The sequence below is a fragment of the Thyridium curvatum genome (assembly GCF_004353045.1).
Source record: "Thyridium curvatum strain D216 chromosome Unknown NODE_94_length_151459_cov_88.394397, whole genome shotgun sequence".
In the NCBI taxonomy this organism is placed as follows: Eukaryota; Fungi; Ascomycota; class Sordariomycetes; order Thyridiales; family Thyridiaceae; genus Thyridium; species Thyridium curvatum.
In genome coordinates this window covers 106,077-128,735 of record NW_022156849.1, presented here as the reverse complement: position 1 = coordinate 128,735, position 22,659 = coordinate 106,077, and the positions used below count along the sequence as shown (strand labels likewise).

Here is a 22,659-nt window from a genome sequence, read left to right as displayed (position 1 = left end):
TTTACATCGATGTAGATGCTACCAGCTGCCCTTTTCCAGTCCACACCGGAGGGCGCCTTCCTGGCCGCACATCATCTGATGCAACTTTTCGAACGATAGCATCTTGGCTCTCTGAATGCACCGGTTCCCATAAACGGTGTGGTACTGACCTGAGATTACCAAGGCTTGTACCTCGACGTCTCTTGGATCTTGGAAACAACCAGGTCATCCTTCGGGAACCTATTCAACCATCTTCGTATGCTTGTCTGAGTCATTGCTGGGGAAGCAGTAAGCATCCCCTGAGAACGACATCTCAAACGTTGCAGAGTTTCCAATCAGAGGTTCCTTGGAAGGATATCCCGCAAACTTTCAAAGATGCGATAAGCGTGTGCCGTCGGTTGGGGATCCGATACCTCTGGATCGATTCCCTGTGTATTATTCAAGACAGTGCGGAAGATTGGGAACAACAGGCGGCAGTTATGGCTGATATCTACGAGAACGCCTTCATCACCATCGCTGCGACAAGATCTCCTAACAGCTCGAGAGGATGTTTCGCCGATACGGATTCGAGGTTTATTGCTGCACCTGTTTCTGGGTATAGTGGTGTTTACGTGCGCGTGTTAACCCCAAGGTGGCCTCCGATTTGGGCCATGCACGACTCAAAGATGCCAGAATGGCCACTCTTAACACGTGGCTGGGTATATCAAGAACTACGTTTATCAACTCGCATTCTTCACTTCGGCCCAGAGGAAGTCACCTGGGAATGCGCAAGCCAGAGGAGGTGCGAGAGTGGGCTGAACGATGAGGATTGGGCAGCAGATGATGCGTATTATGACACCCAGGGTTATGCCTCGTGGCCGTATTGGAGACTGGAAAGAGAACCTTTGTTGCTCTGGCACAGAACTGTCCACGAATACTCAGGCTTGAGACTCAGCTTTGAGACTGATAAGCTGGTGGCCCTGTCTGCTTTGACCAAGCGCATGGAAGAGCTGAGGGTCAATGACAGATATATCTTGGGCCTTTGGGAGAAGACACTGCTATTGGACCTTCTCTGGAATTACGAATATCTGCCATCTCCCGAGCTCACCGCGGTGTTCCCGTCGATGAATTCAAATTTCCCTTCTTGGACCTGGGCATCCAGAGAAAACCCCGTAGGTTGGAAGAGTCATTTGACTACAACCCTTGCCTCGGTTTGCGTGAAGGGAATAAACTATACACCATGCGGGCCGCGTCATATGGGCTTCCCATCTGGAGCAGAAATTGTTCTGCAGGCACCACTGGTTGAGTCACGCCAACTTGTTCGAAATGTGCGAAGCACTTTGGAAAGACTTTCAAGATGCCAGCCTGACAGGGGCCCGGACCTACTAGGGCGGGCAAGCCGCCTTTCATCCGTCCCTGATCACCCCGATGCGAACGTGCTCCTCGAGGAGCTGGACGTGGAAGCCTTCTGGAACGATGAGAAAGTCTGCTATCAGCATCTCTACGATGGTGTCCTAGATGAAGGGACAGGAGCAACAGCGGAGGAGTCACTGCAAAGATATTTCTTGCCCATCGGGATCAGTCCCCCAGGCACCGGGGACAGAGTATGGGCTATTCAAGTTCAGAGAAAGCCAGGCACGGACAAGTTTCAAAGGGTTGGATTTGGTGCTGTGAGCCATGTTATGGCTTACGAGGCAGATTTGCGGGACGAAGCAGGCCGTCTTCGAATCGATTCAGATATAAGCGTTGAAGTCCTAAGGACCCTCAGGGGTCGAGTGACGGCAATTCTTGATCGCATGCCTACACAAACCATCACGCTAGTCTAGATGCAACAAGACAAGTAGACAGTTGTCACTTAGTGAAGCTTGACTGATTGAGAGACAAAAGAATACCGTAAGTCTTACCATGTCATTCTCGGGCAGAGTTCTTTGACTCTGGCTTTGAAGACAATCCCTTGATTTTGACGGGGCGCTTACAGGATATGCTTATCACTCTACTAGATCTTCATAATGTCATAATAAAATAGGTGATAGTGTCTCTGGAACTCAGGTATTGTCTTCGTTATGTCACTTCAACTTGTGTCTTAGCAATAGCGTAACGCGGGTTTAAAATCTTGGACTGATAGACGGGCCCTTTAGACAAGGCATGATATCTAAAAATATCTTACATTAAATATCGGTAAACATGACCCTTTTCAAGGGATCAATTACCTAAAACAAATCCAGTCGACGACCCAGGTCTCTACTGGGCAGGTCCTGAACCATGTCTGAGCAGGGCCTGGGGAGAGTGGAGACGGACTGACCAAGTGACAGTTGTATGCGAAGGGGACATACGACAACAAATATCTGCCCGTTCGGAGACAGTCTGCCTAGACGCTATCACCACATCTGATAACTATTTTTGTTTTTAGATCTATTTTAAGCAAAACCTAGAGTGATTCTGTTTCTTCTTTCTCGATGTTTCTTTGACTTGGGATGCAAAGCGGGTTCCCATTGACCCGCCAAGCCTCACCACATTTTGGAGCTCAGGGTCCGAAACACGTCAGCCCTCAGACCCTGCGATAACTGAACCGGTCCAAACCCACTGTACGGAGTACTAAAAGCTGCCCCGAGTCTAATTCACATGTGTGCTGCCGCCCAGAGAATGGCCGTATCCTTGTTGCGGCAAGGTCTGAGGGTCGCGTGCTTGACTACTAACTTCAGCTCTAAGTGGAGCTTGTCTGTAGTCTATTCGCAACTTACTGGGCAGGCTTGTAGCTGTAAAGGGGGCGGGCTGGCCGAGATGTGAGTCGAAAACGTTCGTCATCAACCACACTCGTGCCGACAGTCTTGATTTTGCCCATCAAAGTCATCTATCGGCTCAAGAGCGTATGCTTTCAGTCGTCTCACAGACACAAAAGCGATCCGCGTACGCAACTCAAAAAGACCGAAATCCTGACGTTTGTTAGGCAGCCGAAAAGAGTCGCCCGTAAATGAAAACCAGAAATGGGGGGAAAGTGGAACACCTGTCCTATTTTAGCACCGTTTACATCACGGGAAACGGGCTTTCATGCCGTTTATTAAAATGCTTGTTTCTCCGTTTCTTATGGTGACTAAATTCCTTGTCTCGCCCTCATACTATTGCGTCCATCTGCCCTTCTATCATTGCTGCTATGGCTGATGAACCAGCACCACCTCGCCGCTCCCCAAGCCCCATTCCTTTCAAAGAGAAGCTTAGGCGACGTAGAAAGGAGCTGGGCCGGGCCAGGTCATCCGACGAGGAAGAGCCTGAGGACGAGCCGCTTGGAGAAGGTGTGTATTGACTGGGTGCACTTCAAACAACCCAGTCTTGTTGTTCACAGGCTGATTGACAATGCGACAAGGTGCGACTGTTCTGCATAAGCTGTACGGACGAAGAGTCACGCTTCATCCTGGCAACATAGCTAAGAAGTCGGGGAAACGCATCTGTCTCCAGGAAGCGGATGCATTACGAGTCGCCGAGCGAGCTGGCCTACCAGTCCCTCATGTACATCAGGTCGAAACAACCCCGGACGGGAAACATCATATATCCATGGATTATATAGAAGGCCAAGTGCTTACCAAAGCATGGCCCGAGTACTCAGAAGTCCAGAAAAGAGCTGTCGTCCAGCAATTAAGAGAAATACTTACCATCATGCGCTCTATCCCACCTCCAGAGGGCTATATAGGGGACTGTGCGGGCAATCAGATCCGCGACACTCGACTTTATTTCACCCATAGCGCCCCGGCCTGTCAAGACGAACGAGGCTTCAACCAATTTCTGATCGATGCTCTAGTGCCAGAGATCCCAATACCGGTCCACCGAGCATTTGTCGAGAGATGGAATCGTGATGACCATCGTGTTGTTTTCACACACAGTGACATTGCACCAAGAAACATCATTGTCCGTGATGGGAATATTGTAGGCTTGCTGGATTGGGAAGACGCTGGCTGGTATCCAGAGTATTGGGAATACGTCAAATTCTTTCAACGGTCCTCTATTGCAGATGGTGACTGGAGGAACTATGCCGATGATATCTTTCCGCAACCATATCACACTGAACTTGTTGACTATCTCGCTTTATCTAGATGGCAGTATTCCTAGAAGTTATAGCCTTCAGCAGGAGGCTAGGGATCTAGTGTGCTTCAAGTAGCTTTCTTCAAGTAAATCAAGCTTGACAGCTTCAACGAGAACCCTCCTCCTTTCTACAGAGTAAATCAAGCAAGGTATTCTACCAATTCGGACAAACCTGAATGATCGTTTGATATCTATATAGACCATTCCTACTCACACTCCTCGTTTGAATTCGAGCACAACTTTGTGGCGAAACGGAACCACCTCTATAGTCTCATCCGAGACTATAGACTCCTAGGATGGCCTGTTGACCACTTTGTTATACCTAGGTAACTCAAGTGGCATTGCTTGTTTGTGCAATAGAGGTCAGAGTATTGCTGTTGGGCTTGTTAGGTATTCGGCCTGCATGTCAAGGTATCGCGCAACTACTGTCCCAAACACCTTCCAAAGGAAGGCAAGGCTACAACAGAGTATCGGGGTCGTCATCCTAGGAACTGAGCCGCATATCTGTCGGAGAAGCAGAAGCACGAGGCTGGAAGGAGGCTAGACAAGTTGATGTGGCAGAGTAGGCAAGGAGGAGGCAACAGCTGTCTGGAGTTAGTTGTCGGGCAACCTGTGTTTCATGTCAAGTTTCGTGCTGAAACTGTCCAATCTCAACCATTTCCTGTCGCCAATTCAGGAATCAATTGCTGCGCGCCGTAGCAGTGCTTAACGTGGTCTAAGAATGACTCTTTCGATCGGGCCCGCCGTTCCAAGCCGAGCAACACCCGCAGTGGCCCACAGTTAGAAGGCACAATGGCCGCGAGCACATCTCGAGGTAAGCGTAGACTATCGTATCGGCGGAGGGTGACTTCACAGCCTAGGCACCACAGACCGTCCTCGATCCTGCCTGACTTTGAGAGTGAAGGGAACGGAATGGAAGCCATGCCAAAGAAGTCATCCGTCGGAATATTGCCCTGGCTAGGCAGCAGCAGCAGGTCCTGATCTTGGGATACCGCTGGCCAGCCGCCCTGGAGGTACCGACCCGTGACGAAGAGTCCTGTGGACTTGCACCTCCTCGCCATGGCCTGTGCTAGTTTTCCCGCAGACCCGTGCACTATGAGTCCGAGACCTCTCGCTGCCTTTACGCTAATAAGCTCGCAATGTTCCGGTGCAGGGTTGGCGGATATGCCGTAGTCGCCAGGAATAACGCGAAGGGTAGGTAGCCGTTGAAGATGCCGATCCGAGAGACCAAAATATCTTTTAGCTTCCTTGCGTGAAAGCACCCGTAATGACGGATTTAAACGGAGGCATTCCCAGCAGCACCTCTCGCAGGTCGGAAGGAACAGAAACGCGCCGTACTCGATGCAAGTTGCGCACCGTTCCGTTCGCAAAGCGGCGTGCAGTTCAGCGACGGAATGAAGACCGATCAGGCCTACCCTGCCCAAGGCCAAAAGCACCTGCGGAACAAGTGTGGCCAGGTCTCGATATGCACGCTGCGACCGAACGAACGTGTTGGCTCGGGAAGAAAGGCAAGCGAAACGCGCAATTGACTGGGTATCGAGCATACCAAGGAGAATTGACACGATTTCCGGCGGGAGACGATCGAGGATGCCGAGTGACGAGCCACGGTCGGTCCAGACACGGTCAGCTAGCTTTGAATCTGTAGATTTTGGCGGGCTGGTGACCGTGATCATGGCTTTGAGGAGGTGGCGGGGACGATGGGACAGACGAGAAATGAGTATTTCCGGCTCTAGGGAAGGATTCGGCATTGTCGGCGGCGTTGCTCAAGGAGTTGGAGCAGCGTGTTACTCACATGTGCAGTCGTCGCATGTCTCAACTACCTGGAGGCGAGTGGAGGACGCGCGAGGGAAAAGAAAAGCGGGCCCGGGAAATGCCATGAGCCTACCTAATTTACTCCGTAGATAGCCCTACCTATTGTAATAGAACAATCTCCAAATCTTCACTGCCTGTGTACCAACAAGCACCCTCAGGTACTCCCTCACCTTTTAAATACCCTGGATATCTAAACCTGAAAAGAAAAGACATCATGGCCGCCACAAACGGAAACACAGCTGCCGCCGCCGACGGCAAACAGCAGCCCCTCACCTTATCCGCAACCTACGCCAGCCCGGCCAACGAGCCCTTCGCCGTCACCGAGTCTCTGCCCGCGCCGGCGACGACGGGCGTGGGCGACAAGACCAAGTACCTCGCCGACCTGAAGGAGCGCATCAGCTCCGTGCAGGAGCGCGTGAACCAGGAGCTCACGGCGCGCATGGAGCAAGACAAGGCCCGCGACGCCGCCACTTCGGGCAAGGCGGCTGTCGACGACGCCAAGGAAGAGGAGAACTACGGCGAGGAAGTCCAGGAGGAAGAGGATTGATCGTCGGGCCGATACAACAAGACACTACAAAAAACCACATCCCGTACAGCTCTGGCATCTCCAGTCCGAAAAGGACAAAAAAAAGCTTCAGATATCAAAATCTTCGCCAGCAGCGCGCCGTCTGTCCTACAAGATATGCTTTATGCTTGGAAGGGGTATCGCTACTTTTATCAAGAACACAACCCAAGACCTTCCTCCCTCCTCATCCCTCCTCCTCGGCCCCCGGCATAGGTAGTACTCCTACAAACCCTCAACCCCGAGTCCTACCCCAGCTCCCCACTCTCGCCGCCGCCGCCGCGCCAGCACTATCCGGCCTGTTCCCAATCGCCGCCGCCGCCCTATTCAGACAGCCATAGTGCACAACCGAGTTGTCCGGCAGCGCCGCCACGACCGTCCGGCCGCCCAGCCTCTTGTGGCACACCCCGCACACCCTCTCGTCCCCGATGACGACGCGCCTGTTCTTGCCGCCGCCGCCGCCGCCGCCGCTGCCGCCGCCCAGGAGCAGCAGCGCCTGCGTCGCCACGACCTCGGTCTTGCGCAGGCCCTGCACGATGCGCGTCTCGTTGACCACGCTGTTGGCCTGCCGCATGCGGCCCCGGAAGTACGACTCGAGCTCGGCGACGGGCAGCGAGTCCGGGATGAGCCGGAGCGTCGACGACGCGGGCAGCCGCGAGCCGTGCCGGGACAGGAGGTCGAGCGCCGGCCCGAGGTTGCGCTCGTGCGGCTGCGGCGGCGTGAGGTAGAGCGAGAGGAGGGTGGTGTAGATGGACGGGCTGCTGCTGCCGCCGTTGCTGCTGCCATCGTCTGCGTCCTCTGGAGTCGTAGTAGCAGGAGTAGGAGTAGTCTGTTGAGCTGCCTCCTCGCCTGGCGAGACTTGCTCTGCGGCCTCTTGGGCCTTGTGAATCCGGTTGCAGTACCTGGTGACGATGGCATTATGTTAGAGCCAGGAGATAGCGTCCCAAAAAATCAAAAGGGAAAATAAAAATCCAACTTACTCCTCTGCTTTCGCATAATCCTTCATCTTGAACACGTAAATCTCCAACGCCTGCTTGTGCTGGCCCATGTTGCTGAGCACGATAGCTTGCGCCTCGTAGAAAGCCGGATCTGGTATGATCGACAGAAGTCAGTTCCCATACCATCCAAAAGCATCGGTATACAGAGACCAAAACGCAAGGAACTTGAGATATCCAATCCTTGTCATGATACCGTAGCACCAGAACACCCAGAACAGGGACGAGAGAGAGAGAGAGAGAGAGAGAGAGAGAGAGAGAGACTGAAGAACTCACCATCACCCCGTACAAGACCAAAAGCCCGACTAAGACTATACTGCCGGCTCTCCCGCAGGAACTGGACCAACCTCCCCATCGCCGCATCCCACTTCTCCCGCCGCCGGCGGCCCCCGTCATCACCATCACCATCCTCATCATCATCGCCGCGGCGCCGCCCCTCCCGCAGGTCCCGCACCAGCGCCTCGACAAGCCGGTTGTGGAACTCGGGCGTGTCGTCCCCGAGCTCGCCGACGACGTGCTCGAGGTACCGCACCTCGAGCGCGGGGTCGATGCGCGCCAGGAAGTCCAGCACGCGCTGCCGGGGCAGCCGCTCCGCGTTGTCGCGGTCCGCGACGAAGACCTCCATGCCGAGGTCCGGGTCCGCGCGCAGCGCCCACTCGGCGAACTCGAGCACGAGGTCGACCTGCTCCGGCGGCAGGGCCTGCAGGTACGTGACCGTGCGGCCGGGCCCGTGCAGCCCGGGCGCCCTCTCGTCCGGCCGGTCGCCCTCGCCGAACCGCCGGAGCAGCTCGAGCGCCGAGCGGTGCAGCCTCTTGCCGTAGAAGAAGTCGACCAGCTCCGTGTACCGGTCGTGCTCGAGCAGCCGCTCGTTGACGACCTCCGGGTCGCAGAAGTTGGGGATGCGGAACAGCGAGCCCGCCAGCGCCGGGCGGAAGAACATGAGCGCGCGGAACATGGCCGTGTCGACGATCTTGAACGTGCGCTGCAGCTCCTTCTCGAGCTGCTCGTCCGACTCGTCGACGTGCGAGGTCGACGCGAGCAGGCTGTTGAAGGCCTCCTCCGTGCCGCCGCTCTCCGCCTTCTTGGGCTTGAGCCGGCCCGTCGACGGGTCGATGACGCGCTGCAGCCGGGCCCGCGTGCCGGCGAGGTAGCTGTTAAGCGCCTCGACGGCGGTCATGAGGTCCTTGCCCTCCAGGGCGCCCTCGTCGCCCGACTTGGACCTCGCGACGCTGGCCGCGTCGTCCGCGTCGGCGGCGGCCCCCTTCCTGGAAGAGGCGATGGACGCCGTCTCCGGGTTGGCTCTGCCGCGCCCCCCACCCAGGAGCATCTTGGTGATGCCCACGTAGTCCCTCGGCGGCGAGGCCGCATCTACGACGGGTTCCGGCTTCGGCTTGTTGTTGCTGTCCCCGTTGGCCTTCCCATTCGCCGCCCCACCAGCGTCCTCAGCCCCTTCCTCTTCGTTCGCCGCCTCCTTCTCTGGCTCCTCGGAGAGATCCCCGGCAATCATCCGCGGGAAGAACCGCAGGACCCTCTCGGGCGGCGCGTGGACGTCGTCCTCGTTGAACAGGTCCATCGAGTCCCAGTACTTCTTCTGCCGGAACAGCAGCTCCGCCTTGAGCATCTTGACCTCCCGCAGCGTCGTGCTCTTGTCCCTGAGCAGCGCGCCCTCCAGCATGGCGAGGATGCTGATCGCCTCGTCGTACCGGGCGCCCGCCACCAGCTCGCCGACCTGGCTGTCGTAGTCGGTGGCGTCCATCTTCCAGACGCACCGGTCCGACGAGATGTGGAACCCCTTGCCGGCGTGCGCGAGGCTGACCGTCGGCGGCGGGAAGTGCAGCTGCGCGGCGCCGGGCAGCGAGATGGTCTGCAGCAGGCTCAGCGTCTCCGGGTTGCGCACCTCGAGGGAGCCCCTGGACGGCGCCTGCAGCGCCAGGATGTACGGGTAGCTGTAGCCGATGCTCTCGGGCGCCGACTGCCAGGGCACCTGCCTCTTGTCGATCGCCCGGCCCTCGTCCGTGATGAACTGCGTGTTGATGTCCTTGGCCAGGAGCATCTGCCCGTCCGCGAGCTTCGTGGCCAGCGGCTTGGGCATGTACCCCCCGAGCCCCATGTACCCCATGCCCGCGCCGCTGTACGCCCCGAACCTCGTCGCCGCCGCCTGGGCCGCAGCCGCCGCTCCTCCCCTCTCGCCGGCCCCAGGCGCACCACCACCACCCATGATATCCTCCATCTCCCCGCTCAACACGTCAACAAGGGTATACCCGCCGTTCATGCCCACGACGATCTTCCTCGCGCTGGCCCACGTCAGACACCGGATCGACTCGGGCAGCACCACCTCCTCGAGCCCGTCCCCGTCCCCGGAGGACCCGCCGAGCTCGCTCTCGTGCCAGCTCCACAGCAGCAGGCGGCGCTTGACGGCCACGGCGAGCCGGCTGATGATCTCGGGCACGCCCGTGTCGGCGTCGCGCACGATGTTGCTCGTGACGGCGAAGCAGGCGGCGCCCTTGGCCGCGCGGGCGAGGGGCGCCTCGAGCGGCTCAAAGGTGCGCAGGTCGTGCAGCGACACGGCGTGGTTGGACAGCGAGACGAGCGTGTTGGCCTCCTTGATGACGGCGAGCTGCTCGACGGCGCGGGGCGCGAACTTCTCCACCTCGCGGAGGAGGTCGGTCGGCCTCTGGGGAGGTGGCGGCGCTGCGGCGGCGGCGGCGGCGGCGGAGGGAGCATCTTGTCGTGCTGCGTTCTTGGGCAGACTGGAGGAGGTGGGGGGTGTGGTCCCAGCAGTGTTGGAGGAGGAGGAGCCGTTGATGGCGGTCTCTAGGGCTGCCTTGCTGGAGGGAGCAGGTTGCTGGGTCGTGGAGAGCTCGTTGAGGCGGTAGACGCGGAGGGTGCCGGTGTTGAGGCCGACGAGGACGCGGTCGCCGTAGGTGAGGATGGACTCTATCTTGGACTTGTCCCTCTGCTTGAGCTCGATGATGGGTCGAGCGGTGAAAGCGGAAAGCATCGCGGCTGCACCAGCTCCGGCCGAGCACCGCTGCCAGTTACGGGGAGAAGGTCATGCGCATGAGGGCCGCCCGGCGCCTCGGCTGCTTGTTGTGGGAGGGAGTGTCGGGACAGCCTGTTGGTACGGACTTCGGACTCTTATATACGATGGTTCACAAACAAGATGGGGAGCAAGCTGTAGTGTTCCTCAAGCTATGGTCAAAAAGCAGGAGCTGTGGTAGACGTGATATGGGAGGTCGTGTGTGGATGGTAGACAGTCTGAACTCGATGGAGCTTGCTTGGGTGTGTGAAGACCAGGCATGACCGCATTGCACCGAGGCGGCCCCACACCATCCCATCCCCAATCAACGGCTCCCAGCCAAATATCCGTAATCTATGCACGCAAGTACCGACATCAGCACTTACACTCTGTTTATTAGACCACATGAACTTGCTTTTTACGCCGACGATGAGCGCCTCTGCAGAGCTACTTGCCATTCTAATCATACTGATAAACTGTGAAGGTGCTAAACAATGGGATTTGCGCTTCCGTGTAGTAGACGACTTGACATAATCAAGTGCCAGATGTCTCTCTAGGAATACAATGAATGCTCCGAAGGGCGCCAGTTCGCTCCCTCCCATATCCTGGCCATGCTGGTATACACAAAAAAGGAAGAAACACATCTTGTCTATCTGGACCACCCCATACCGTAAATCGCTCTCCTTCCTTCTCGGCGATCACCTCCTGCTTCCCACCTCCCATCTCCCATCACCACCGCCACCACCACCCATTCACCAAAACACTCTCCCCTCTCCCTTCTGACATCCACCCGTCTCTTACATCCCCGACACCCTCATGAGCCCATACCCGACCGTCACAACGACGACGAGCGTAAGGGCGCTGCTCGGCACGCCGCGGCTGATAAAGTGCCTGACGCGCAGGTACCTCTGGCCCGCGGGGTCCTCCTTCATGATGGCCGTCATGTTGGGGAAGCCGCTCGTGGGCAGGCCCATGGCGGCGCTGCACATGAGCACGCCCGCCATGACCAGCAGGTTGGGGTGCGGCTCCTCCATGCCCGCGCCGACGTCGTACACGAGCGGCAGCAGGATCAGGGCCGCGACCGTGTGGCTGATAAAGGTGGCGATGACCAGGATCAGCGCCGAGAAGACGATGAGCACGACGTACAGGCCCATGCCCTCGACCTGCCGCGAGATGGCCGTGGCCACCGTGTTGAGCAGGCCCGACGACTTGACCGCCTTGCCCAGCGACAGGCCCCCCGCCGCGAGAATGATGATGGTCCAGGGGAAGTTGTTGAAGTCCTCCTTGGTTAGGATGCCGATGCCGAAGAACAGCACGATCGGGATGATGGCGATGACGCCCATGTCGCCAAAGACATCCTCGAGCTGGCTGCTCGCGCACCACAGGCCGATGGTCGCGATGGTCACGACCGACACGAACCACTGCAGGCCCGTGAACTTCTCCTTGACGGCCCGGATCGGCACGATGGTCGTGTTCCGGCCCGGCTGGAAGGTGACGAGCAGCAGCATCCAGATCAGCACTAGCGATAGGATGCCCACGGGGATGACGATGAAGAACCACTGCAGCCAGGTCGGCTCGGGCTTCATGATGCCGATGGCGACTACGTTCTGCGGAGAGGCGATGGGCGAGAGCATGCCGCCAATGTTGGAGGCGAGGGCGATGCCCATGATAACAGCCTTGGACATGTTGGAGTCCGAGGGCAGGTTACGAAGCATCGGCTGTTGAAATTGTCAGTATCGCATTCATCATTTGCTATCATGAGAGAAGAAAAAGGACTGCTAACCTCAATGATTGAGAAACACAGCACAGGGGCGGCAACGTTGCTGATGAGCATGCTCGCAAAGGCAGCGACGAGCATGTTGGCAATCAGCACGGTCTTGGGCTGCGTGCCCGCCTTGCTGAGGACGAAGGTGGCAATGCGCTTGTCGATAGTGCACTTGGACAGGGCCGCCGCGATCGTGAAGCCGCCGAGCAGCAGCATGATCACCGGCGTCCACATGGCCGCGAAGACGTAGGCAGTAGCTGGCTTCGCGTCCAGCCTCTTGTGCGGCGCGTCCTCCGAACGGAACACTCGCAGCAGGACGGCAAGGAAAGGGATCATGAGGGACGTGACGAACAGCGGGATCGCCTCCGTCGCCCACAGCAGACTGACAAAGACCAGCAGGGCGAGGCAGTTCTGCTCCTCGGGCCTGTCCATGATGGGCAGGAGAACGAGCAGGAGGAAGACGGCAAGGATGATGAGGATGTTGAGCAGTCCAGGGCTGACCAGCCAGACCGGACAACTGAGGCGACCCAACGGTGTCCTGATCACCTTCATAGAGGGAAGTTGCTCGTCGTCGCCCTGCAGTCTGGTCTTGATCGGGTCATTCTCTATTCCCAACAAAGCTCGTCCCAGACTGGCCGCCTCGGCGCGGCGCTCGAGACCGATCATGTCTCGCCAGACGGTATTGCGCTCCCAGACGACGTGCTCACGGAGGTGTGACCTCAGGTCGCGCTTCGCCGCCTCGACGTCGCCATCGGTGACGATAGCCGTGTAGGCCTGCTCCATCTTGGAGATGTTCTCCTCGATGGTCTTCATGCTCTCGGGCCGGAAGGGATAGGCCGTCTCGACATAAGAGGCCATGTACTTGGGCCGCAGGGACTTGTCGATGATCTTGTCGAACTTTTTCAGGACCTTGCGGAAGCCGGTCTTGTTCAGCTGGACGTAGGACTTGAGCTCGCAGAGCTGCACGTAGAGGCTGATGATGCGCTTCTTGAGCATGATGCCCGTCGAGAACAGGACGGCCTGGTCGTCAAAGTCGTCGACGGTCACGCTGTACCGGCGGAAGGACCTGGTCATCTCGGTAGACGCCGTCATATCCGTCGCAGGCCCGCCGATGTTGTGTACCGTCCTGCGCCGCGGGCCACCGGTGCCAGCACCCCCTCCACCGCTCCACCTCCTCTTGCGCGTGAGGCCCGTGGTCTCGTCGCCGTCGTCGTCACTATCGTCTTCTACTCCATCTTCGGTAGACTGGCGGCTCTGTACGCTCTGCCGGCGGTGGCGGTTGTTCTGGTTGTCGTTGAAGGGAGAGCGGCCGCCCTCGCCATTCTCGTTGTCCAGCTCGAATACGCCGACGTCCTTGAGGATCGCATTCACGTCGTCGATGAGCTCCTGCTCCTTGACTCCATAGAAGGACGAGATCTTCTCGAGTTCGACGTCGAGCGCCCTGATGAAGACGGCCTCGGGGTCTTCAGTCTGGATGAGGGGTCTTGACTCGGCATCGGTGCCAGCAGCCTGATGGACGACCTTTTCGAGCTGGTATATCCTGCACGCAAGGGATGGTCAGTGCACAAAGTCAAAGTAGCAAGAGCAAAAGTGTTCGCTGGGCCGGTCGGCGCAATAATTGTTGCAAGGGCGGGTCGGTGGGCAAAACATACAGCTTTTTGAGGTTGCTGTACGCGATGTAATGACTGCTCCAGTCCGGAACGGCATTGAACTGGATGCTGTGCGAGAACTTCATGTCGTCCTGCTCGTCGAGCCAGCGGCGCTTCTCGGCCCTCTTGACCTCCTCTGCTCTGTCCTGCTCCTCGCGGTCCCTGCGGCGCCGGACTTCTGTGTAGTCTGCGAGCTCGTACTGCTCCTGCTCCGCCGGTACCGATGCAGGCTCTTGCGCGGGGGCGGTGGTGCGAACCGTGGGCGTCGATGTGCTGGCACTCCCTCCTCTGTCGTCGGTGTGCAGGGCAGTAGTCTCAGCAGCAGCAGCAGTAGTCGAAGAAGGGCCGGGCAGCAAGCTGTGCCGGTACCCAGGGCTGCTGGTGCTGGTGCTAGCCGGACTGATCGTGGTGCCAGCTAGCGGCGGGTCTGCTTCGGTGCTGGTGATATCAGAGGAGGGATCGCGCGGGAGGCGGGCTAGTCGGGTTATTTTGAACGGCTTTTATTCTTTATTGTAGGTAGGTATGCGGTGGTGGTGTGTCAGATGATGCGTGCGCCGCGCCGCGACCTTGGAGAAGGATGGTTCTGGTGTGGGCGAGAGGCAAACGGCGGGCTCCCTAGACAGAGTCGAAATGCAGGAGGGAGAGCAGGTTTGGATCTTGGGGCGTCGATTGACGCCAACACCGGTAGTCTGACAGCCTCCAGGGTCTTTTGGGCCGATGCGGCGCAGAACGATGCCATGACGGGGCCAGCCAAGTCAAGTGTGTGTTTGGGTTGGATCGGGGAGATTTTTGTGTGGCTCAAGACAGGGAACCAATGGTTTAGGCCCAATTTAGCACGACTTGTGCTGAGGCTGGCGCTAGGTTTCCGTGGATTCACTAGCCCGTCCACACGACCACACACGCCCTGAGACATCTGTAACTGAGTTCCCATGCTGATGGTGGGCATCGTGGCCAGCGGGGGCTTGAAGAGCGACTGCAACGTACTCTCAAGATGAGCTCTCATCCTTGGCTTCTTTCGCCCGAATCACAGCGGGTTCGGGTGATACTCCGTACAACAATGACAATAAGATCCGACTCTATTGGCCAGCATGTCAAGTTTCAGGCATACATGCAGGCCAAGGCGTACGAGAGGTGCTCTTACGTACTACTGACATAACGGAAGCCCTGCGTGGATCTGCCCTCTAGGTCAGATAGCACAGGGACGAGATCGCTATCGTGGCTGGCGTTTTCTGCCTCTAGAGTTAGACATCTGTAGACGATGCAATGAAAATTTGCCTACTTAGTCATCTGTCAGGGAGGAGTGATCTCAAGATACCTGGAGATAAGAATGGTAGTCATATCTCAGGATCACACCATGCTGGGCGACCAGGAAGCATGCCACTCTATCTCAGCTGAGTGTGGGGGGGTGCACACGCCCAGCACAATAGATCGTGGTCCATTTTTTGACGAACAGCTTTGCACCGACTTCGCTCATCATTCACTCGTCACGCGTGTGCATTCTCGATTAGGTATAGTAGGTAGACATGTCCATATGTGACTCGGGTGTGCCGGATCAAAGCTACATATGTAAGATAATTATATCCAACGCTCGGGGTATAAGGTATAAGTGCTACGCTGTCTTCCTCTTTTAACAGCAGGGGGAAAAAATGCAGAAGAACCATTCTCCCAAAACAGAGATGCTCAAACTCGATGAAAGAGAGAAGACTCCGGAACCATGAATAGGCCGTCTCGTCTCGCGTAACGTTCGTATGAAGCTCTCGCTTCAGAGGATGCATCGCGGCGCGCATGACATCAGCTGCGGATGGCAGCCCCGGCCTTCTTCCACCTCCTCTTCCACCTCTGCTCCTAGCCCTCGACGGAACCAACCGAGGCGCCGTGATTGTGTCCCAGGCCCAGGGCGCGCTGGATGCTCCTCCTAATGTTCCTGGGCGCCCCGGGGTCATGATCGGCGGGCGCCGCCTCCCCGCTCTTGTCCGGCGCCTTCACCTTGTCCTTGTCTTTCTCCTCGGCGCCTTTCTCGCCGCTGACTCGCCCCAGGAGGCCGGTCAGACTCAGCCTACGACCGCCCGACCCAGATCCTCCCGCACCGCTGATCGTCCTCGTCACGCCTGTTCCTGCGTTGCTGCCCCTCCTCTCCTTGTTGGCGGCCGCCCTCTGTTCCTCCTTCTTCTTCTTCCGAGCAGCAGCGGCGGCGGCATTAGTAAGCTCCACCGAGCGCCGGGGCCACTCCCCGTCTCGCTTCCACCCGGCTACGCACGACTTGAGCATGTCGCTGAGGTTGATCGGGCAAGAGGGCTGTAGCGAATGGACAATGACCTTGTCATAGAGCGACACGTAGATGTTGGGGGAGATGGACGCCCTCATGGGGTTCTCGGGAGGCAGCAGGGGTGGTGGGATGGGCAGCAGCGTCTCGACGGGATAGGATACGGCAGGTGGCGCATTCCCCTCTTTCGACTTGCGGGAGTCATCGCCATCAGACGTGAGGGGGGTCGTGGTATCGCGGACGGACTGCTGCGAGTGGCGCGAGTTGGAGGTGACGGGCGAAATGGGAGATGTAGCGCTGGCCTGGGCGCCGGTCGAACCCTGTGCCGCCGGCGCAGGTTGTTCGTGCTTCGTATGTGAGTTGAATCTCCAGAGGCTGCGACGCTTCGAAGTTGGTGATGGTGGAGGAGCTGGCTTGGGTTTCACGTGCACAGTCCGGGCACCGGTCCAGGCATCCCGCCTGGCGCTGAAGCAAGCAAGGCCCTCATTATGGGCCATTTCGGCGCGCTCCTCCCTTCTCCTCCTCGCCTTGCGCGCCATGGCCGAGGTCTGTACCGCAGCGCCGACAGATTCGGGATTGTCAAAGCGGAAGGGCGACCCGGTGGCGGCTGGCTCGTCATCGTCCGACAGGTCAGACGTCCACTCCTGGCGCGGGCGGTAGTGCTGCGGGTCCTCCGAGACGGTGCTGTAGACCGATCCCGTCTCGGAGTCTGCGTCGCCTCCCAGGTCTCGAGCCTGCCCCTCCTCCCCGGGCAGCGGTGGTGCCGGTGTGATCTTCATAGAGTCGGAGCTGGACGAGCCTTGCTCCGCGGCCTTGTTGGCCGGCGCAGTTGCTTTCTGGGCTGTCGCATCATGCCCATTGGTGCCAGCCGGGGGCCATACGAAGTTCCAGTCGTCCCGGACCTTGTCCGCTAGATAGCGCTTGACCGCTTCCTTCTGCCTCGCCTTGTCCCTGCTGACGAGGTCGACATGGTAATCGGGAGACTGCGATGAGATATCATCTGGGGGCAGGTGGTGTGCGTGGCGCAGCTTGGCGAGAGGAGACTTTGGGGATTTGTAGAGATCAGAAAACGGCATGGTAGGCATGTCTCGATCAATGCCTCGTTCTCTTATGCCGTCGTCCTCTGGCGACGACAGAGACTACCGACTGGGGCCCAGGTCGCCACCGCAGAAAGAGAAAGGGAACGAAAAAGGTCCAATTTGAGCAGCACGCCGGTCCAGGATTGTGGGCGACGTTCTTATAAATACAACCAGGCAAAATGCGGGGTGTGAAGGCACAGCCGTGACCGCAGGCCCTTGGCTTTTTGTATTAAGAAGCGAGGTCGCAGTTTGGGTGGGATGATGACACTCCCCAGCCAGCTTATAAGAGCGCTGGAGCCGAGAAGAGGGCAGGTGCTCACGTTTTTAGCGAGCAGAAGCGCATTGACTCGGGCACATGCAGTCTCGACGCTCTCGCATCAAATGCCTGATTGATGGTCGGCATGCAGCATGGAGCGGGTTGCGTGGTTTGCCGCCGTGAGAGGAGAACAAGCCAGCCCTCGGTCGTCGTCCTAGCAATAGATGAATGTTCCCACAGCACGGTATATCTCCCAAGAAGGTAAAAAGCTGGCGGTCTAAGGGCTGAACAGCTGAGGATGGAGAGCAAAGACGATTAAGAGTAGAGTTTTGAAAAGAGGGTCATGGTTGAAAAGAGGCTGACATACACATGTTTTACAGGAATGGCCCGCGAGCTAAAGTCTAATACACTAGCTGCATCCACACGCACGCACACCGCGGCAGGAGAGAGCAAGAGGGAGAGGATGGCTACCTATTATTCCTCGAGTAAATGCAGGGACTGCTACCTCACTTACCTAAGGCAAGTATGTGCCTCCCTGTCCTTGAGGCAGTCAGTCTTGGTCCAAGAGAGATTCATGTGCCTTCCTTGCGAAGCAGGAGAAGAGGCAGTCAAGGCAGTCAAGGCAGGCAGCGCTTCATGTTGAGATCAGCCCATCCAGGATAGCTGCCCACCTATGCTGGATGCCTGTGCAGCTCTTGCTCGATTTTCCTGATTCGTTGGTTGACATGTCATCTTGGGGATTTGGAGGACTGGAGGACTGGAGGACTGGAGGACTGGACTGGGGGACAGGGGTCTCGAGCAGTGTCACGGTAAAGATCCGACCTTCAAGGATGGTGTGTGTGTGTGTGTGTGTGTGCCCCCAGCATCCTTGTTTCTCGGCCAAGACAGGGTCTCATTGCAGACAAGAGTACCGAAACAGCTTTCTCGAAACAGTTCTGCTCTCCCATGTTCTCTCGTGAAGGGAAAAAGAGTGTATTTTCGGACGATACCTCCCATCCACCACACAAGGAAAGTGGTAGAACTACATGTACTTGACTTCCATGATGGAATAGAAAAGGCACAGCGGCGTCCTGGCCGGAACCTATAATGGTCGAATGATGAGAGAAAGAGCGCGCTAGCCACACCGAAGCCGGCACGGCGTCCATCTGCCCTTCCCGAACTGAACAGGTACATGTAAAGTCGGGGCCTCGTAGTATCGAGGGATCAATCGTCCCTTCCAAGGTTTCCACAGCACTGAGATCAATAGCTGTGCTCTTGCCGCTTCCTTTCAATTCCGCACCCCTCTGGCGTATGTTGTGCCAGGCCCTGTCCTGTTGTCCTGCCCCGCGGAGATTGACACCCGTATTGTTGTCGTGTGACAGGAGTGGAAACAGCTCCATACTTCCGTACACCGTCTTGACCCTTGGACCACCATCTATTTTTTTGCTCTCTCTCCCCAAATGCCGCTGATGGAGGGCAGACTACTGCACGACGAGCTCACATGCCCGGCCTGCTGCAGCTCTTGGTGGCACCCTCCTCGACGCCGCAATGGAGCGATGCTGCATGCTGTGTCGTTTTCAGCGCACCCCCCTTTCCTGGCATGGAAATCAAGCGGTCTTGGCCCGACAGGTGTGTTTTGTTGGTTTGCTACCTAGGTATGGCCTCATTGTTTGCATCGCCAAATTGTTGATGGCCGATATGTAAACATCTCATTTTGGACAGGGAAAGTGTCCGATATGTTACGCCTTAAGAAGAAGCACACTTCTGCTTTGATCAATGGGTAGTACTTGGATTCTGTAAAGTTCAATATTTATTTGTGAGTCATTCTTCAAAGACCTTGGACCTTGGACTTTGAGCAGCGATATTCTTTACAATCATGCTTCCATTGAGAACACAAGGGCGAGTAAGGAATTCAGATGTCCTCTTTCATATTGAACTTATTGTTGACTGTGTATTGCATTGTAGGCACCGCCGATGATTCAGAGTTCGGGCAAATCGTCTCAAGGTCAATTTTTATTTCCCTATTGGATGATTAAACTATCCAGCATAGTAAAATCTACCAGCCATCGGAAAGATGCATGTCCCATCTATTATTGCGGACATCTTTGTTCTGCTCATCTCCCTGTTTGAGATGAGACGACAAATCCGAAGCCAGTTATGATGAGTATAAGCAAGGAAGTACCAGCCATTATGGAACCATGTCCACACAAATCTCTCCTCCACCACACTCTCGCCATCCGTCTCTGTCTCTCTGTTCCTCCCCTCTATCGCTCCATTTGCTCTTCAGAAGAACAGTCCTCTCTTCACTGCTGCTGGCCTCCAGACGCAGGACCAGGGTGGGAAGGATGGGGGGCACGAAAGGGGTTCGTCGGGTACAACTGTTCAAGCAACAGGTAAGGGTCGATATCGCACTCCGCCTCCGACTGCGCTTCCTGGCCACCCGGCGTGTTCACGCTCTGCACCTGACCTTGCACGGACTGCGTCGCATCCTAATTCTGCGTCTGCGGCGGGGTCTGCTGTGCGAAGCCTCCAGCCGCCTGGCCGCGGGGCGCAGCGTTGCTGTTCTGCTGGAGCTGGCCCGGCATTGGCATCGCCTGCGGTTGCAGTTGCAGTTGCGGTTGCTGAACCATCGTGAGGCCCATCTGCTGCCGCTGTTCCAGTAGACGGACATAGTTCGCCTGTGTCATAGTGACCATGCCCTCGGGGCCCGGGATGGTCACATAAGGAACGGCCTGGGAGATGTTCTGCAGCATTTCCTGTCGCTGCTGCACCCGAGGCCGGGCTACGTGCACCTTGAGCGGAACGCCGGGGTTCATCTGCTGCTGCCGCGCCTGAAGCGCAGCTACGTGCGGGTTGAGCGGAACGCCGGGGCTCAGATTCTTCATCAGCGACTGCTGCAGGTCTGTGTGTATGGTGAGCGGAGTGTCGGGGCTCAGCTGCTGCTGCTGGATCTGGATCTGGGCCGGCACCTGGGGCTGGGCCTGCTGCTGCCCCGGGACGTGAGGACACTGCTGCTGCTGCTCCTGCGGTGCCTCCTGACCCGCCGGGCTATCGAGATCGTGGAGGTTAACCGCCAGTCCGGTCATGAGCCTCAGGCACTGGTTGCTATCCATGTCCTTGTAGATCTCGGGTCGGACCTGCGCCGGGCACTTGGCGCCGGACCTGTTGGACTTGGCGCTTTGCGCCGTCGAGTTCTTGCGGTTGCTCTTGCGCGGCGCGCGCTTGGTCGTCGCCGTCGACTTGCCGCTGCTCGAGGACGCGACCGACTTGCTGCCGCCCGAGGCGGGCGCGCGGTTCGCAGCGGGCGTGTGCGGCTGCTGCTCGGGGCTTGTAATGCCGGCCGGGGGGGCGCCGGCGTTGGCGGCTATCTGGCTGGGCCGCTTCCAGGCCTTGCGGACCTCTTCCTGCATCCTCTGCAGCTCCTCGTCACTGGGCATCTTGTGGGCCTTGTGGGGGGCGTCGGCATGGGCGACGGGAACAGCACCAGGAGTAGCAGGGCTGGCAGCAGCCTGGTGCTGCGCCTGGTGCTGCGCCTGGGGTTGCGCCTGGGGTTGCGCCTGGGGTTGCGCCTGGGGTTGCGCCTGGGGCTGCGCCTTGGGCTCCACAAAGTCGCGAGCAGCGTTCTGGACTGCCGCCCAGACCATGCCCATGATCCGGCGGTGGACCTCGGGTCTAGGGCTTCCCTCGAGGAACCGGATGGGGAAGCCGACGAGGTTATGATGAAAGAAGGCCTGGTTCCACCAGGGCATGATGGTCTTGCCGAAGACGTGGGCGACCGCCTCCTGGACGTCGTTGGCCTTCTTGCCCTCGAGCTGCTCCTTGTAGTCCCGGATGGCCTGCGTGGACTGGACCTGCTTCTGCAGCTCGCGGACCACGGCGTCCTTCTGCTGGGACCCCTGCACGAGGGTGCGGATCTCGTGGTCCTTTTGGGCCAGGAGCTGCTTGTAACCGGCGACCTCGTGGTTCATGAGGCCCAGGAAGCCGCTCTTCGCCGCGGCGTCGTTCTGGGCGGTCGCCAGCTCGGCCTTGAGGTTCTCGATGTCTGCGAGAGCCTTCTGGAGCGGGTCTGGCTGCTGGTCAGGGGCAGAGTTGACGACAGAAAGCTCCGCGGGCGTGACATAAGCAGCACCGGCCTGCTCGACGGGCGCGGCCATCGAAGCTGCAGTTTGGCTGCTGCTGCTCGAGGCAGCAGTAGAAGGCTCGGCGCTGACAACACCAGCCTCGGCATCCAGGCTGGGTGCAAAGCTGAGGTCAAAGTTAAAATCGCTGCCGTTGGCCGTATCGTCACCGAAGTTGATGCCGCTGAAGTCGCCATGCATCCAGTCCTGGTATTCCTCGCCGAAATCAAAGGGCGCTGATTCAGGAGCCTCGACAGTGGGCATGGTCCAGTCACCGAGGTCGGGCTGATGGTCATCATCCGGGACGTTGTCCAGCTGGTCGGATGGCAAGGGCTCGAGAGTCTTGGCGGCGTGCGCCGGCTTGTCGTCCTGGCCGGCGATCGCCTGGCTCTTGGCGGCGCTGCTCTCCAGGGCGTTGTCGGCCTTGCGCTTGCGCTGCTCGGGAGTCAGGGGCGCGAGCGTCTCCTGAGAGCTGCCGGACGGGTCGTTGACCAGGCCCGGAGGGGTCAAGAGGACAGGAGCCGGGACCGCAGCAGGCTCGCCTGAGGTGGAAGCGACATTGACCTCGGGGTTGTTGGCCGCGGCGTCGGCGGCGGCGGCGGCGGGAGCAGCGCCGCGAGGGGGGCCGATGTACTGGCCGTCGTCGTCGTGAGTGGAGGTCCACACGTCAATGCTTTGGACCATGTCTCTCTCGATTTGCTGCATCCTCAACTCTTTCTCGAGTTGCTTCTTCTCCCAGTCTTTATCCTTTTGTCCCTCTGTCTTCCGGACGTGCTGGTCGTACACTGCGGCGACCTCGTCGGGGGTCATTTGCATGTTCCACTCTGTAGGGACAGTCCTAGGCTGCTCGGCTGCGCTGGGAGCCGCCATGCCGGCCTGGGTCTCGATATGCTGGGGCACAGCCGCCGGCTGGGCGGGCTGGGTCTGCGCAGTCTGCGCAGTCTGCTGAACAGGCTGGGCCTGCTGGGTAGCGCCGTTGTCCTTGTCGGTCGTGGCGGCGGCTTGACCTGGCTTGGGGTCTTCAGGGAGAGGGGGGAGTGGGAGATTAGGCCACACCTTGGGTTGGGTTGTTTGAGAAGTCATGATGGTTTGGTGATGGTGAGTTCTGGCAATCTTGTCGTCGAAGATTG

General features: G+C 58.1%; 8 protein-coding genes across 8 annotated transcripts; 3 read left to right on the top strand and 5 right to left on the bottom strand.

Moving 5' to 3' along the window:
* Positions 1 to 458: 458 nt before the first annotated feature.
* On the top strand, positions 459 to 1,784 carry E0L32_010956 (uncharacterized protein; the record flags this gene model as incomplete). The annotated part of the gene is made up of 1 exon (XM_031133631.1): positions 459 to 1,784. One exon carries the CDS (start codon positions 459 to 461, stop codon positions 1,782 to 1,784), a length of 1,326 nt encoding a protein of 441 aa, XP_030988866.1.
* Positions 1,785 to 3,109: 1,325 nt separating this feature from the next.
* E0L32_010955 (uncharacterized protein) lies at positions 3,110 to 4,059 on the top strand (the record flags this gene model as incomplete). The annotated part of the gene is made up of 2 exons (XM_031133630.1): positions 3,110 to 3,248; positions 3,320 to 4,059. 2 exons carry the CDS (start codon positions 3,110 to 3,112, stop codon positions 4,057 to 4,059), a joined length of 879 nt encoding a protein of 292 aa, XP_030988865.1.
* A 623-nt stretch (positions 4,060 to 4,682) lies between these two features.
* Positions 4,683 to 5,780, bottom strand: E0L32_010954 (uncharacterized protein; the record flags this gene model as incomplete). Its single annotated transcript, XM_031133629.1, has 1 exon — positions 4,683 to 5,780. One exon carries the CDS (start codon positions 5,778 to 5,780, stop codon positions 4,683 to 4,685), a length of 1,098 nt encoding a protein of 365 aa, XP_030988864.1.
* A 278-nt stretch (positions 5,781 to 6,058) lies between these two features.
* E0L32_010953 (uncharacterized protein) lies at positions 6,059 to 6,391 on the top strand (the record flags this gene model as incomplete). The annotated part of the gene is made up of 1 exon (XM_031133628.1): positions 6,059 to 6,391. One exon carries the CDS (start codon positions 6,059 to 6,061, stop codon positions 6,389 to 6,391), a length of 333 nt encoding a protein of 110 aa, XP_030988863.1.
* Positions 6,392 to 6,696: 305 nt separating this feature from the next.
* E0L32_010952 (uncharacterized protein) lies at positions 6,697 to 10,402 on the bottom strand (the record flags this gene model as incomplete). The annotated part of the gene is made up of 4 exons (XM_031133626.1): positions 6,697 to 6,729; positions 6,840 to 7,308; positions 7,387 to 7,495; positions 7,678 to 10,402. 4 exons carry the CDS (start codon positions 10,400 to 10,402, stop codon positions 6,697 to 6,699), a joined length of 3,336 nt encoding a protein of 1,111 aa, XP_030988862.1.
* Positions 10,403 to 11,217: 815 nt separating this feature from the next.
* Positions 11,218 to 14,780, bottom strand: E0L32_010951 (uncharacterized protein; the record flags this gene model as incomplete). Its single annotated transcript, XM_031133625.1, has 4 exons — positions 11,218 to 12,138; positions 12,204 to 13,725; positions 13,838 to 14,309; positions 14,456 to 14,780. The coding sequence occupies 4 exons, from the start codon at positions 14,778 to 14,780 to the stop codon at positions 11,218 to 11,220; spliced, it is 3,240 nt and encodes a 1,079-aa protein (XP_030988861.1).
* An 899-nt stretch (positions 14,781 to 15,679) lies between these two features.
* E0L32_010950 (uncharacterized protein) lies at positions 15,680 to 17,182 on the bottom strand (the record flags this gene model as incomplete). Its single annotated transcript, XM_031133624.1, has 1 exon — positions 15,680 to 17,182. One exon carries the CDS (start codon positions 17,180 to 17,182, stop codon positions 15,680 to 15,682), a length of 1,503 nt encoding a protein of 500 aa, XP_030988860.1.
* Positions 17,183 to 19,900: 2,718 nt separating this feature from the next.
* E0L32_010949 (uncharacterized protein) lies at positions 19,901 to 22,612 on the bottom strand (the record flags this gene model as incomplete). Its single annotated transcript, XM_031133623.1, has 1 exon — positions 19,901 to 22,612. The coding sequence occupies one exon, from the start codon at positions 22,610 to 22,612 to the stop codon at positions 19,901 to 19,903; it is 2,712 nt and encodes a 903-aa protein (XP_030988859.1).
* Between the last annotated feature and the right edge of the window lie 47 nt (positions 22,613 to 22,659).